Genomic DNA, 15,576 nt, shown 5'->3' with positions numbered 1-15,576 from the left:
AACACAGTTTAATCTGATATATTAGCCAGATATCGCTAATTGCCACAGCTATAAAAAAATTCTCTCTGCTGCTCCATGCTGTTTACACACTGAGTGTGCGATATGTGCAGCATTCACAACCACCCACCCAGCCAGCGCACCAACCAAACACCACCCACCCAGCCAGCGCACCAACCAAACACCACCCACCCTGCCAGCGCACCAACCAAACACCACCCACCCAGCCAGCGCACCAACCAAACACCACCCACCCTGCCAGCGCACCACCCGCCCTGCCGATCCACCACCCACCCTGCCAGCGCACCACCCGCCCTGCCGATCCACCACCCACCCTGCCAGCGCACCAACCGCCCTGCCGATCCACCACCCACCCAGCCAGCGCACCAACCAAACACCACCCACCCTGCCAGCGCACCAACCAAACACCACCCGCCCTGCCGATCCACCACCCACCCTGCCAGCGCACCAACCGCCCTGCCGATCCACCACCCACCCAGCCAGCGCACCAACCAAACACCACCCACCCAGCCAGCGCACCAACCAAACACCACCCACCCTGCCAGCGCACCAACCAAACACCACCCGCCCTGCCGATCCACCACCCACCCAGCCAGCGCACCAACCAAACACCACCCACCCTGCCAGCGCACCAACCAAACACCACCCACCCTGCCAGCGCACCAACCAAACACCACCCACCCTGCCAGCGCACCAACCAAACACCACCCACCCTGCCAGCGCACCAACCAAACACCACCCACCCTGCCAGCACACCACCCGCCCTGCCGATCCACCACCCACCCTGCCAGCGCACCACCCGCCCCGCCGATCCACCACCCACCCTGCCAGCGCACCAACCGCCCTGCCGATCCACCACCCACCCAGCCAGCGCACCAACCAAACACCACCCACCCTGCCAGCGCACCAACCACCAACCGCCCTGCCGATCCACCACCCACCCTGCCAGCGCACCAACCAAACACCACCCGCCCTGCCGATCCACCACCCACCCTGCCAGCGCACCAACCGCCCTGCCGATCCACCACCCACCCAGCCAGCGCACCAACCAAACACCACCCACCCAGCCAGCGCACCAACCAAACACCACCCACCCTGCCAGCGCACCAACCAAACACCACCCGCCCTGCCGATCCACCACCCACCCAGCCAGCGCACCAACCAAACACCACCCACCCTGCCAGCGCACCAACCAAACACCACCCACCCTGCCAGCGCACCAACCAAACACCACCCACCCTGCCAGCGCACCAACCAAACACCACCCACCCTGCCAGCGCACCAACCACCAACCGCCCTGCCGATCCACCACCCACCCTGCCAGCACACCAACTGCCGTGCCGTTGCCTGATTGAAGGGGTCTAAATTCTTAAATTATGCATAAAAACCTGCCAATGGGGTGAGCAAATTTATCGTAGTAAGATTTCCTAAAATAAGCTCAATCACAACATCTCAAAATGAGTGAAGTAAGACTTAAATTAAGCGAACATCACTTATTTTCTGGCTTAAACTTGTACTTAAGAAAATAATAACTTGACTGGTTACTTTTTATGCTTATTTTGAGTTTAAATTACTTAAAATATGGTGTAAATTCTAAATAAGACTGAATAAGATCATTATTTCTAAAATGTAAAAGTTAAACAATCTTACTTTTACACAATGCTTAGTAAGACAAAAAAATCTTATCAAAGAAAAAAAATAAGATTTATTGCCTTGTACTTAGATCATTTCACTTGCTTATTTTTTTTTTTTTTACTAATATTTTTTTTTATTTTTTTTTTTTGCAGTGTTTCACAAAGATTGTAATGTAATGCTTAAATAATAATCCTCAAGCTTTAGGCGTGTAACATCAGATAGAAATAAAAAAAAAAATGACTAAGAAGTTGTCAAGCCGTTACGAGATTAAATGAAGAATAAAAGAAAGACATTTGTGGATCAATCTAGTAAATGTATTGTTATATTAATTCTTTAAAACATACACAGATTTCAGACAGACTGGTAGACAAATCAGGATTGTAGAAGCGGAGATGCACAGGACTGACGGGACGAACGGGAGGCTGGAGAGAGGAACGGGACTGTCCTGCACTCCTTCATTTCATTCCTCCACTCAATCTCCTTTTATTTACGATAACGTTCAACTACAGCGCAACTTACAGCATCTTCTTCAGTCCTCACGAACGTCGCAACCTCAACACGCCGTCTCCACAGCGCCCCCAGCCTCCAGGACCATTAATAGAACATATCGGAGTTTATGAGGCTGTGTTCAGACTGCAGGTAAATCGGATTCGGTTCTCTGTCTGCACTCCTATTCAAAAGTGATCAGACGGGATTTGCCTATCTGAACATCACAACTGTAGCTACATGGGCTGAGTGGAAACAGCATAGATCTTGTGAGCATAGAACTGGTGATGAGGCGTTCATATGTGGAAGCAGAAAGAGTGGAATTCATCATCATCATCATCATCATCATCATCATCATCACCATCATCAACTCTCCCTCCAAACCTTTAGTTCAAGTTTTTGTCAGTTTAGAGACCACAAAAATTTCCAGATATACAACTGCAGCAAGAGATACGCCACATAATCCAATTTTATGTGGATTCTAATGTCCTGACAATTATAATTAATCTGGATTCACTCTAGATATGCAACAAAAATCTACGTTTATGTGGTTTTTGGCTGTACAGACAATTCGAATCAATCTGGATTCAATCCTAATCAAACTGGATTCAATCTAGATACACCAAAAATCTACTTTCATGTGAAGTCTGGCTGTCCCGACAATTTAAATCAATCTGGATTCAATTTAAATCAATCTGGATTCAAATTAAATCAATCAGGATTAAATCTAGATATACCAAAAATCTACTTTTATGTGGATTCTGGCAGTCCAGACAATCAAAATCAATCCAGATTTAATCAAAATCTATCCGGATCCAATTAAAGTCAATCTGGATACAACCTAGATATGCAAAAAATCTACTTTTATGTGGTTATGGATATCCTGACAATCAATATCAATCCAGATGTAATCCAAATCAAGCCGGATACAAACTAGATATACCAAAAATCTACATGTGTGAATTCTTAATGTCCTGACAATTAAAATCAATCCAGATAAAATCCAAATCAATCAGGATTCAATCCAAATCAATCCGGATTCAATCTAAATATACCAACAATCTACTTGTACATTGTTTCTGGCTGTCCAGACAATCAAAAGCAATCTAGATACAATGCAAATCAATTCCGATTCAATCTAGATATAACAAAAAATTCGGATGTCTTGGCAATCAAACTCAATCTGGATTGAATCAATATATGCCAAAAATATACTTTCATGTAAATTCTGGTTTTCCTGACAATCAAAATTAATTCAGATTCAATCTAGATATACCAAAAACAGAAACCTGATTAGGACTGTCAGTCTGAACACAGTGTTGGAGATGATGGATGGTCAGTGTTGTAAGAGCAGCCTCAGGCCCTCTCCCAACTCTATCGACGGTATTCCACACGACGAATACCAACATCAGACCTTCTCCACTCTAATCTCAGGCCTTCAGAAGCGAGGAGGAGGTACAGTAAACATCATTGACTTATTATCTGTTACATAATTAACACACACACTCGTACACACACTCTTACACACACTCAACATACTTCATTCATACTTCATAAATACTCCCGCAGTTCTCGGTGGTACAGTGTGCCGTGAGAATGCCGGACGGTGTGAGCTCACCGAGAGTCCGTTCTCTCGCTTATCCCTCCCCCTCACAATTATCCTACAGGGGGAGGAGCCACAAAAAGAGGAGGGGCTAACAACAGGTCGTCTCCAAGGGGAGGTGCTAGAGCAAGGCGGTCTCTAAGGGGAGGAGCGCTTGCAGAGCATTGCTAGGAGACACAATCATTAGCAAAGTGATTGGGTTGCATGATAATTAGCAAACTGTCTGCAGAGGGCGGAGTTTCATCGCAAAGCATCTCCAGGAGCTTCCGAGTCGCCGAGGGGGGCGTGGCCTGTGGCCGCCGGTTGCTTGGTTACTTGCAGATGGCTTCCAAGGTGTCCAGCGTGCGTTTGATGTCTCTGATCTGAGCGGCGAGGGCCTGGATTGGCTGCATGGAGCGGTCCAGCTCCTCACACCGAGCCATCAGCGTGTACATTCCCTGCACAACACACACACACACACACACAACACACTCAGATAAACACAATAAAACACAAATTCAGGGCTATTTTTTGGGTAATTTTTTTGTTTTTTGCTTTTTTTGTCCCTCAGGAATTAACTGTGATCAATAAATCACTTGTCCGACAACATGAAGCAGATAAAAAAATCTCAAAAAACAACACATTATGCCCCAATCTGAAGAAATTTAAAAACAGATGAGAAAACTAAGTTATTAGCCCTATCTGGATGGGATTATTTTCTCAGGGGGTTCTGGGGTAATTTTCTCTTTTATTGGGGTTTTTTATCCTCTGTGATTTTATTCCCGTCCGGATGTGTGAGTTTCGTCTCCTCGCCTTTAATAAAATAGATATTTGTCCACTGCCGCGCACCGTAGTTACACTTTGGGCACGCCATGGTTTCCACAGAGATCCACGTAAAATCACAACAGCGAGTGGAAATGGAGGAGCTACTGAACGCTACTGAGGTCATGTGACCGAGAAAAAAGCCTAAAAACTCACTGATCCTCCTGAGCACAAAATGCTCCCAGAAAAATATTAAATATTAAATCCTTCAAACCTTTATGCTCATATCCACCGACTCTCCCAAACTATCCACCGAGTCTCTGTAGGTCTGAATATAGCCCACACTCAGAGCCGTCATCTGCAGAGAGAGAGATACGGAGAGAGAGAGAGAGATACAGAGAGAGAGAGAGAGATACAGAGAGACACTAACATTACTTACTCAGGAATAGTTACATATAACTTAAAATGCATGCAAATTTACCGTATTGTTCACACTACAAGGCACATCAGGATTATAAGGCGTACTTTATGCGACACTAGTAAGGAACAGGGGTGCTGCCATGTTTTCCTTCTAATTCAGCAGGTCTCACCGCTGGGTGGTGGTGTGGGGGAGTAGGTTAGCTAAGTTAAGTAAAGCTAAGCTAAATAAACAAAACTGTAACTCTTGAGAAAAAAAAAATCAATCTACACAGATTTCTCTCTTGAAAATTTGGGGTTTATTTTGGTGAGTAAAGCGCTTCCATTTATTTACAGTAAGCTTAGATTCCCAAATTTCTCCCACGCTAAGGCTGGAGCATTAGCATTAGCTGCCCAAAAGCGCTATACTGAGGAACCCTGAGTGTTCCAGTGAGTCAGGGTGATATTAGCTAGCGGTTTGTCCCACGTAGCTTGTTTTAACATGGTAAACACACAGACTACAGTCCAATATACTCACCTCTGAACGGCAAAAGAGCTAGTAGCGCTTAGTGTGGTTAGCGGCTAATGCTGCTACAGCAGTGCTAGCTGGGTTTAGCAGCAGGCTACAGGGCGGTGATACTCTCCTCTGAACAGCGAAAGAGCTAGCACTTAGCACGGTTAGCAGCTAATCCTAATACTGCTCCAGTCTCTGTGCTGGAGAACTAAACTGAATCTCCTGTATAACTCTGTACTTCAGTGGAGAGTCTTTACTGCTCCTTAATACCTGACTGATAGAATTCATACATAAGGAGCACCGGATTATAAGGAGCTCTGATGATTTTTGGTAAAATTAAAGGATTTTAAGTGCAGCTTATAGAGTGAAATATACAGAAAATACTGAATTAGAGAAAGCTCACGTTCTGGATGGTTCCGTTGAGGCTGCGGAGCATCATCTCCACACTCTGCGCCACTTCCTGTGTGTGTTTATGCAGATCCAGCAGCACTGAGGGGTCAATAGGGGGGATATCAGCCGGCCGACGCGACGACCCCCGACCTCGGACCACCGGACCCGAACAGTCCGCTGTACAGGAAACACACACACACACACACACTTTATAATACATGAACTGTGGTAAACCCAAACATTACATTAGGGATATTGCATATTCTTTCATACGCAATAATATTACAATTTTCTGACACCAAATAGTGATAAAAATGGTATTGAAATCACTATATTTTATATTTGTATACTCCGGTTAAGAGTACACACTCTAGGGGTATCAAATCGTATTGTACGCGATAATATAACCAACATTTTGAATATGGTGAAGGATATTATACCCTTAAATAGATATAAATATATATGCCATATTACCACCCCTAATTATCATATTTACTTTATATATATTTTTTCTATTTTTAAGAAAGAAAAAATCACACTGTTCTCATAATTTCCCATTATATATCTACTAGAGGCTATAGACTATATCTGTCCATTATCATTTATTTTACTTTAATCCTGGATATATGGAGATACTTTATTAGTATTATGACTGATCATTCTGGATCATTGACTTCTGTTACAAATCTGATAAAATTCTTGCATTTAAAAAAAAAAACTCAGTTAGGGGTGTGCTATATCATACTGAATGCAATAAATAATAAAATAAAAATTTGTCATTTCGAGTATCGTTATCACGAAAATACTATGAAGCTAAAATCCAGATCTCTTCATCAGATTTATTTTTTAGTATGCATTTTTGAGAGTTTAGGCACTATATATCCTCAATAGGGCTGCAACTAGTGATTATTTCGGTAGTCGACTAACCTGACGATTATTTTTTCGATTAGTCGATTAGTCGACGATTATTTCTGCCATCTCTAAAAACGATAGAAACAGCAAAACATGAGATTTAAATGCCATTTAAATATCTGAATGTTGTTTAAACAGGGAAATTACTGATATTTAGTGATTTAATATGTAATCTGTTGTGTTTGGGCACTTCTGTCTCCAGCACTTTGTGTAATACAGTACTGTTACAGATTAACGATTAGTCGACAATGAAATTTGTTGTCGACACATTTAAATAAATGACATTTACGATTAAATCGACTAATCGTTGCAGCACTAATGCTCATATACAGTCATTAGTATATTATATAGAGTAAATAAAAGGCACCCACACTCGCAGTCGGTGTCGAGACTGGGTCTCGAGCTCATCTTGATCTTCTGCTCCAGGTTCTTGGTGATGAAGTGCGTGAGATCTCCGTCGTGGCTCACGGTCCCCTCCAGTTCCAGAGCACTGGAGATGGTGGCCCTGCGGCCCTCAGCCTGGCCCCCTTTGGCCCCTGAGCCCCGGGGTCCTCCTCCGTACGCGTTACTGATCCCGTCCAGACTCTTACTGTCCTGCATCCCCCGCACCACCCGCTCCCGCTCCGGCGCCGAGTGCACGCGCACCTCCGCCATCACATGCACCGGCCGCTGCCACGCGTCAGCCTCCGACACCACGGGGGCGGGGTCTGAACCAGGGGGAGGGGCTGGAACCAGGGGCGGGGCCTGCTCAGGTGGCGTGGAAGAGGAAGAAGGAGCATCGTCTTCAGACGCGGTTCTGCTGGGCGGTTCTGTGGGCGGAGCTTCTGAGGTTGGTGGATTTTCTGTGGTGGTTTCTTTCACTGGCTGAGAAGCAGAGAGAGTTATTGATTATTGATTACTACAACAGGTTTTTATAAGATATATTATATATAGATATCACCTCGTATTTAAAATTATTACAGTCTGAATTAGCTTTTGCTGTACACTCTGTAGCTAGCTATGCTAACCTAATAATCAAACAGGCTATTTAATTAAATCAAAAGTTGGGAAATGCCTTAAATTCAGTGTTTTTTCATTAGTTTAAAATGTTCTGCATTGTAGATTAATACTAAAGTATTTAATGTTATGCAGTTGTGCTGCTCACACTACATAACTGATCGGAGACATAAGGTGACCAATTACATGATTGGCTGCTCTCCAGAAACACGTTTATCACAAGAACATGCCAGAAATCTATGCACGTGAGAACTAGCGACACCAAGCCAGAGAAGCCAGAGAAGCCAGAGAGGAGAATACGCACTTGAAGTGAGTCCAAAATGTATGGAACATCAATTTATATTAAAAAAAAAATGTAAATGTCTTATCATTTGTATACAGGGTTTCCGCCACGTTCATTTCAGTGCGGCGGTCCGCCACGCCTTCGTTCTTCCCCGCCACCCTTCGTGAAAATTCGGAGCCCGGCGTTTTTCCCGCGCTTGATCAGCGTTGCCCCGCCCTCTCTCGTTTCTGACACTGGAATTTGATCATCTCGACAGGACACCGGCTGTCAAACTGGACAACTGAATCCGAGGTATGTGGCGCTGAAATGATGTTTTTTTATATTTGTGAACAAGTTGTTGAACATTGTTCAAGGGTTATATCGGTAATATGTTGTAGACGTAGCCTACACAACACGGCTGGTTTCGCATGTTGCATCTATTTCGGGAGGCTACAGGTGAGGGCTTCTCTAGCCGTAATTCCTAAACGCACAGCTGTGTTCCAGTCCTGCACATGTAGCAGGGTGGCCGCGGGTCCTTAAAAAGTCTTAAATGGTATTAAATTTCATTTTTGTCAGATAAGGCCTTGAAAAGTCTTATTTTGTCTTAAAATTTCAACCAAAATGTCTTAAATTTGCCGGAGCTAAATTTAGGGGGGAATAATTCCGTCAGCCATGTGTTGAACTTCGGGGGTGGAAATCGGTAGTTAGTCATGCAGTGCCAACATAACGCGCGCGCGAGAGAGAGAGTGTGAGTATAGGACACAGCGAGAGAGAGAGACTGAAACATAACGCGAGAGAGAGAGAGAGAGAGCGAGAGCGCGCCTGTAAATAGCGAGAGAGAGAGACTGAAACATAATGCGAGAGAGAGAGAGAGAGAGAGACTGAAACATAATGCGCGCGCGAGAGAGAGAGATGAATTAAACAGTGATTAAACAGCTTCAACTTACGCAGGTGTCCACTCAGGCTCACTCACCTGGTGGAGTGAAAATCACGCTATGTTTCTGTTTCTGGAGCTGTCATAAAGCAAGGATGTAGGGCCCTAGAATAGAGGCACCCTAGAACAGCTCTGTGATGCATTTGTTTTCACGGTCCAGTAAACATTTTATTGTAATTAAATTAAAGATTAAAGATATTGATATGTATAATTTAACATTTTGTGTTGCACACTTTTACGTTTACCGTATCTGAAAAAAGAACAATAAGGATTTATTTTAAAGAAACCTACTTTTTGCAACTTTTTGTTTTAAGTGGGCATTTTTCAGTGACAGTTGGAAATAAAGAAAATAACTGGAAACATGTGTAATTGTGTTATATCGTGATATCATTAACGTGATATAAATTATCGGTTCCCAACCGGGGGGTCCTGCCACCGCACCTTCAAGGAAATCCTGGGGGAAACCCTGGTATACTGAAATATGTACATATATCCTCAACACAGAACTATATCAAATGTTTCAGAACTGAAGATATAATTTTTAAGGTTTTAAACTCCATTTTTAAGCCTTTTAAAATGTGTTCTAACTGTAAGTCCAGCATCAGCTCACCCACCAGTCAATCAGCTCACAGTAGCAGAAAAACTGAAAAATATACAGGCACAACTTCTCTGTTTGTTCAGTAAAATACATTATTCTACTTACTAAAATTAAAGGAATTTAGCTTTTAGCTCCATTTAACCCCATTCATAGAGGACTTACTTGCAGGCTTCCTTTAGAGTTTAACAGTAATATAAGAGGGAAACAGAAAGTGGTCAGATTCTCCATAAACAGCTCTTTTGGAACCGTGGTTCTCTTTCTCGTTGTACGTGCTTCCATTGGCTGTAGGTAGTTACTGCTCCTGACTACCAGTCGCCGACTGAGTCACATATTAAACCTGCTAGATATTTGCTGAGTGTCTGCAACTTGTTGGTGATCACTCAGCGAGTCTTTCACTAATTCACACAATTAGCACTGAGAGACTCAGATTTCCCTCAGAGTAGATTTAAAATAAAACTAAAAACAAATATTTAATAATAATATATATAAAAAACAATATATAAAAATTAATATATAATATAAATTAATAAATAAATAAATAAATGAAACTGCCACGACTGAAAAACTAGACTTAAATCGTAGCACATGAACCTGGCATTAGCTTTTAGCTTCATTTACCCCCCATTCACAGACACTTACTCACAGCCCCCTCTAGAGTTTAACAGTGATGTAACAGGGAAACAGAAAGTGTCAGATTTTCCATAAACAGCTCTTTTGGAACTGGGGTTCTCTTTCTCTTTCTACGTGATTGTATTGGCTGTAGGTAGTTCTGCTCTTGACTCCCAGTCGCAGACTGGGTCAGATATTAAACCTGCTAGATATCTGCTGGGCATCTGCGACTTGTTGGCAATAACTCAGCGACAGCTCGGCAAGCATCTTTCACTTATTCACACTTTGAACACAGAGAGACCCTCATTTCCCTCAGAGTAGAGTTTTTTTTGACAAACTAAAAAAATATATATATATAAAAATAAATAAATAAAATAACGACTGAAAAAAACCTATTGATAGAGGGCTTACTCGTGGGCTCCCTCTAGAGTTTAACATATATAATAATATAATATATAATAATATAACAGGGAACAGAAAGTACTCAGACTCTCTGTAAACAGTTTTTTTGGACCACTTGGTTCTCTCTCTTTTTGACTCCCAGTCGCCGACTGGGTCAGATATTAAACATGCTAGATATTTGATGGGCTACTGCGACTCGTTGGGGATAACTCAGTTATTTGTTTTTTGGGGCAAACTACAAAAAAATTAAATAAATAAATAAATAAAACTGCCAACGACTGAAAACCTAGGCTAAAATCGTATTGCGTAAACCTGGCATTAGCGAAGCTTGAGGTCAGTATGTTCTGGTGTTGGTTGAAACTTATCATTTGTAGTATTAAAAGATTTATCAGTTATCAGGCATGTTATTCAGACACATCCTGTCTGAATCACACTGCAGCCATCAGAAGGCCGAGAGTCAGCTGTAAACACAATGTAAACTATGCTGTAAACCACGCACCACCCTCACATTCCCGTCGTGCTGATGATCTAACAGCATGTGACAACGAGGAAGATGATACAGTGACAGCGGCCGGGTCTGAAATGTGAAAAATGCTGACGTGAAGCATTACTGCCCACACGCTCTCTATTAGTCTCTGAATCCAAATCAAAAGGAAACCATACAAACAGAAGTATGGAAGTTGTGAGCTATTAGTGAGCTTTTATAAGACCTGTCATGATAATTACATTATCAACTTATCGTACAGTAAACGGACATCAACCTCAATAATGAGAGATAATGGTGATCTATTGCGTCTATTGGCGTCTAGTGTGTTTATTTGTATGTTTGTTCACAGTTTATAGCTCGGGAAAAAAAATGAAGAGAGCACTTCAGTTTCTGAAGTGACTACTGAAAATTAATATTGCATTTATTTTATTTGCAGAAAATGAGAAATGTCTGAAATAAAAAAAAAGATGCAGAGCTTTCAGACCTCAAATAATAGAAAAAGAAAACAGGTTCATATTCATAAAGTATGTATTCATAAAGTTCAGAAATAATCAATATTTGGTGGAATAACCCTGGTTTTTAATCACAGTTTTTTTTTTCATGCATCTTGGTATCATGTTCTCCTCCACCAGTCTTACACACTGCTTTTGGATAACTTTATGCTGCTTTACTCCTGGTGTAAAAATTCAAGCAGTTCAGTTTTGGTGGTTTGATGGTTTGTGATCATCCATCTTCCTCTTGATTATATTCCAGAGGTTTTCAATTTGGTAAAATCAAAGAAACTCATCATTTTAGGCGCTCTCTTATTTTTTTTTCAGAGCTATATATGCTGTATACAGTATCCCATGTTGTTGTCTTTAAAATGGTATAAACACTTTGTTATGCTGTAATATTATCATTATGTCAGGAGCATTAAATGCTCTTAAAATGACAATAATACAGTTTTTTACAATAATTTTGGGACTATATCGTACACAGAAAATTGTGACATAGGCATAGCTATTAGCATTTTTACCTTAAAAAAACATAATAAAAAACAAAAAGTAGTTCCAAAACAGCAACTTTACAGGGGAGAAATAAAACCTTTTCAACTTTGGATGGAAGTCAATGTAGAAAAGTTTATTTCATGTAATTTTGGAGTTTTTTTTATTGGTAAATTTATTAAGAAATGTGACATTTTAGAATCTTGTGGAAATGATGCGACAGCGTCCAAGCCAATATTGTGTATTATGTGTGTGTGTGACCTTTTTTTTTGTACATTTTATTATATACATTATTATATACATTATTATTATAATAACTGCAGATTTTACATTTACACCAACCTCATCTTCATCTTCTCCTCCGTCCTCCTCTTCCTCCACTCCTCTCCACCCATCGTTAGTGTGTGTGTGATCAGGGTCGGCTGAGTCCGAGCAGTGTTTGGACGCTGGTTGTGAGTGGGGTGTGTGTGGGGGATCTTGGTCAGGGGTGTGTGTGTTGGTGTGAGGTTTGTCTGAGTGTTTGTCTGTTTGTCTGCACACCGACTCTGTGGTGTGGGGTGTGTGAGGTGTGTGAGGTGTGTGTCCATCAGTTTCTGCTACAGTTCCGTCCTGAGAGTCCTGCTCTGGGCAAGCGCCTCCATCCCGATACTTCAAAGAGGTGGATCCATGAGTGCTCATCCAATCAACCCCATTGGTTGCCTCCTGCAAGTCATGGCCAATCCCAGGGGAGTGGCTCATCCCTCAACCTGCTAAAAAAAGAAATATTAGTCAATATTTGGAGTGGGGAAAATTTTCGATTTTTAGATGCATCTCGATTCAGAGACGATTCTGAATCAATTGAATAATGAGAAAAAATATATATTAATTTTCTAGATTTTTGCTATAACTGAGAACGTTATGATGACGCATGTCGTGAACGTGATTTTAGTCAGTGTAGCATAGCATAGTATAGCACAGCATAGTATAACTGGCTGTCTGATAATACACATAGTTAGATAGATAGAGATAGGAGATTTAGGCATCCAGCAGCAACAACACAATAGAATAAGAAATATATTCAACAAAATTAAACACAGCAAAATAGAAAATAAATAAGGGTATAAAAAAAAAAGAAAAAAGAAAATATAAGAACTGTAAAGATTTAAGTGGCTGTATAAGGTCTATGTAGTGTTAATTAGTGATAAATAGTTAATTAATGATAATATTGATTGTGAAAATGTGGAATGTTATAAGACAGTATAGCAGAGTATAGCATAGTATATCACAATATAGTATAGCTGGCTGTCTGATGTTGACTGTAAAATTGTGGAATGAGATTATAGTCAGTAAAGCATAGTATAGTATAGTGTAGTGTAGTGTGGTGTAATATAGTATAGTATAGCTTGCTGTCAGATAATGTTGATTGTGAAACTGTTAAAGGTGATTATAGTCAGTATAGTATAGTACAGTATAGTATACCACTGTGTAGTATAGTATAGTAGATATAGTACAGTATAGTATAGATGCCTGTCTGACAATGTTGATTGTGAAACTGTTGAAGGTAGTCAGTGCAGTATGGTATTGTATAGTATAGTGTAGTGTAGTATAGTACAGTACAGTGTAGTATTGTGGAGTATAGTATAGCTGCCTGTCTGATAATGTTTTGTGAAACTGTTGGTGTTTATAGTCAGTATAGTATAGTGTAGTGTAGTATAGTACAGTACAGTGTAGTATTGTGGAGTATAGTATAGCTGCCTGTCTGTTAAGCTTAGCTAATAAATCAGACAGATTGGGGAACTGAAATCATATGACGACACTTAGCTTAGCTTAGCATTAGCTTAGCATTAGTCACCAGATCTTGCAGCAGTAATCACAATATCATTTATTTATCTCGCTAGCAAACTGCTAACGCTAGCCCGCTAATAACAGACACTGCAGCCGGTATTAAAGCCCGCAGAATGGTGATAAAATGTGATTTTACTGATAAAAACTCTTTAAATAAACTATAAAACGGCCGCAGTCCTGTAGCACCAGCACACAGTCATCTGCCGTTAGCATTAGCATTAGCTTTAGCCTGCTGCCCATGGAATTGAACGGTAGCTGACAGGCTAACAGGCTAAGCGCAAAGCTAACACCGCGGGCCCGGGGCTGTTTCTCCCGGGGAAAGAGGCGCTATAAGCCGGGTGTCAGTGTCCGTCGCTCCGCGGGCAGCTCCGCGTCTCCGCGCTGCAGATAAACAGCCGTAAAATCCGCGCGTTTCGCGGCGTTTTATATAAAATTAAACACTTTTACCTTCAGCTTTCCTTCCTCAGAGCGAACACTGCAGCTAACCGAGCCGCGACCAATCCCTGCCCTGTAAAACCCGAGCCCAGCAACTATAGTTCCGCATTACTCACAAATACTCACTGTTACTCTTTATCACTCACAAATACTCACCTTTACTCTCTATTACTCACAAATACTCACTGTTACTCTCTATTATTCACAAATACTCACTGTTACTCTCTATTACTCACAAATACTCACTGTTACTCTCTATCACTCACAATTACTCACTGTTACTCTCTATTACTCACAGATACTCACCGTTACTGTCTATTACTCACAAATACTCATTGTTACTCTTTATCACTCACAAATACTCACTGTTACTCTTTATCACTCACAAATACTCACCTTTACTCTCTATTATTCACAAATACTCACTGTTACTCTCTATTATTCACAAATACTCACTGTTACTCTCTATTACTCACAAATACTCACTGTTACTCTCTATCACTCACAATTACTCACCGTTACTCTCTATCACTCACAATAACTCACCGTTACTGTCTATTACTCACAAATACTCATTGTTACTCTCTATTACTCACAAATACTCACAAATACTCAATGTTACTCACAATTACACACGATTGACGTTACTTACCATTATTCTCCATCTCTCTCTATTACCCAAAAATACTCACTGTTACTCTACATCACTCACAATTACTCAGTTACTCACAATTACTCAGTTACTCTCTAGTACTCACAATTACTCACTGTTACTCTATATTACTCATAATAATTGTTACTCTCTGTTACTTACATTACTGTCTGTTACTTTCCATTACTTTGTGTCAATAAATAAAAACTAAACAACAAATAACATCACTAAATCAAATTTAAAACCTTTTTGTCAATCTGATAAAGTAAATACAAATTGCTTCAAACAGCTTAGATGGTAAGGGACTGTTTTTAAAATGTGGACATTGTTAAAAACGGTAAAATATTTACAGGGTTATAAATCCTGTTTGTGATTGAAGTAAGTTAACATTGATCAGATGTAACATTGATATAAATATATATACATATTATGCCAAAAACTACTCAACCAAGAAATAAAGGTCAGTCGATCCGAAAAGAAACATTTGAAGAACTTTGAAAAAATGTCCTCAAGTGCAGTCGCAAATGATGAAACTGGCACTTATCAGGGCCATCCTGGTTTATGTAACAGTTTTAACTTATTTTACTACATGATCCCTTATGTGTTCCTTTATAGTCTAGATCACTTCACTATAAATATACAATTTTGGAAAATAATAAAATAAACAAAAATATAGACTAACAATAACTAACTAAATGT

The 15,576-nt window shown here is 40.9% G+C and overlaps 1 protein-coding gene across 2 annotated transcripts; it reads right to left on the bottom strand.

Annotated features, from left to right (window-relative positions):
• Positions 1-1,956: 1,956 nt before the first annotated feature.
• On the bottom strand, positions 1,957-14,317 carry borcs6 (BLOC-1 related complex subunit 6). 2 transcript variants are annotated; one of them, XM_022666101.2, is made up of 6 exons: positions 14,238-14,317; positions 12,309-12,715; positions 7,067-7,559; positions 5,797-5,960; positions 4,758-4,841; positions 1,957-4,179 (listed from the first exon to the last, which is right to left on the bottom strand). In XM_022666101.2, exons 2-6 carry the CDS (start codon positions 12,702-12,704, stop codon positions 4,054-4,056), a joined length of 1,263 nt encoding a protein of 420 aa, XP_022521822.2. In that variant the 5' UTR covers positions 12,705-12,715; positions 14,238-14,317; the 3' UTR covers positions 1,957-4,053. The 2 variants fall into 2 exon arrangements, with proteins under 2 accessions (XP_022521822.2, XP_022521823.2); XM_022666102.2 differs by having other exon boundaries at positions 12,309-12,712; positions 14,238-14,311.
• Positions 14,318-15,576: the final 1,259 nt, after the last annotated feature.

This window comes from Astyanax mexicanus, chromosome 12, assembly GCF_023375975.1.
Source record: "Astyanax mexicanus isolate ESR-SI-001 chromosome 12, AstMex3_surface, whole genome shotgun sequence".
Lineage (NCBI taxonomy): Eukaryota > Metazoa > Chordata > Actinopteri > Characiformes > Acestrorhamphidae > Astyanax > Astyanax mexicanus.
The sequence above is the reverse complement of the archived record's forward strand: the minus strand, read 5'-3'. Positions and strand labels throughout refer to the sequence as shown.

Bases quoted from the DNA above. Each gene is read 5' to 3' on its own strand.
- borcs6 (XM_022666101.2), bottom strand. From the start codon at position 12,704: ATGAGCCACTCCCCTGGGATTGGCCATGACTTGCAGGAGGCAACCAAT. The intron at 5,961-7,066 runs GTGGGTGCCTTT...TTTCCTGTACAG, and splicing joins TCTCGACACCGACTGCGAGT to CGGACTGTTCGGGTCCGGTG. The intron at 4,842-5,796 runs GTGAGCTTTCTC...CTCTCTCTGCAG, and splicing joins TCAACGGAACCATCCAGAAC to ATGACGGCTCTGAGTGTGGG.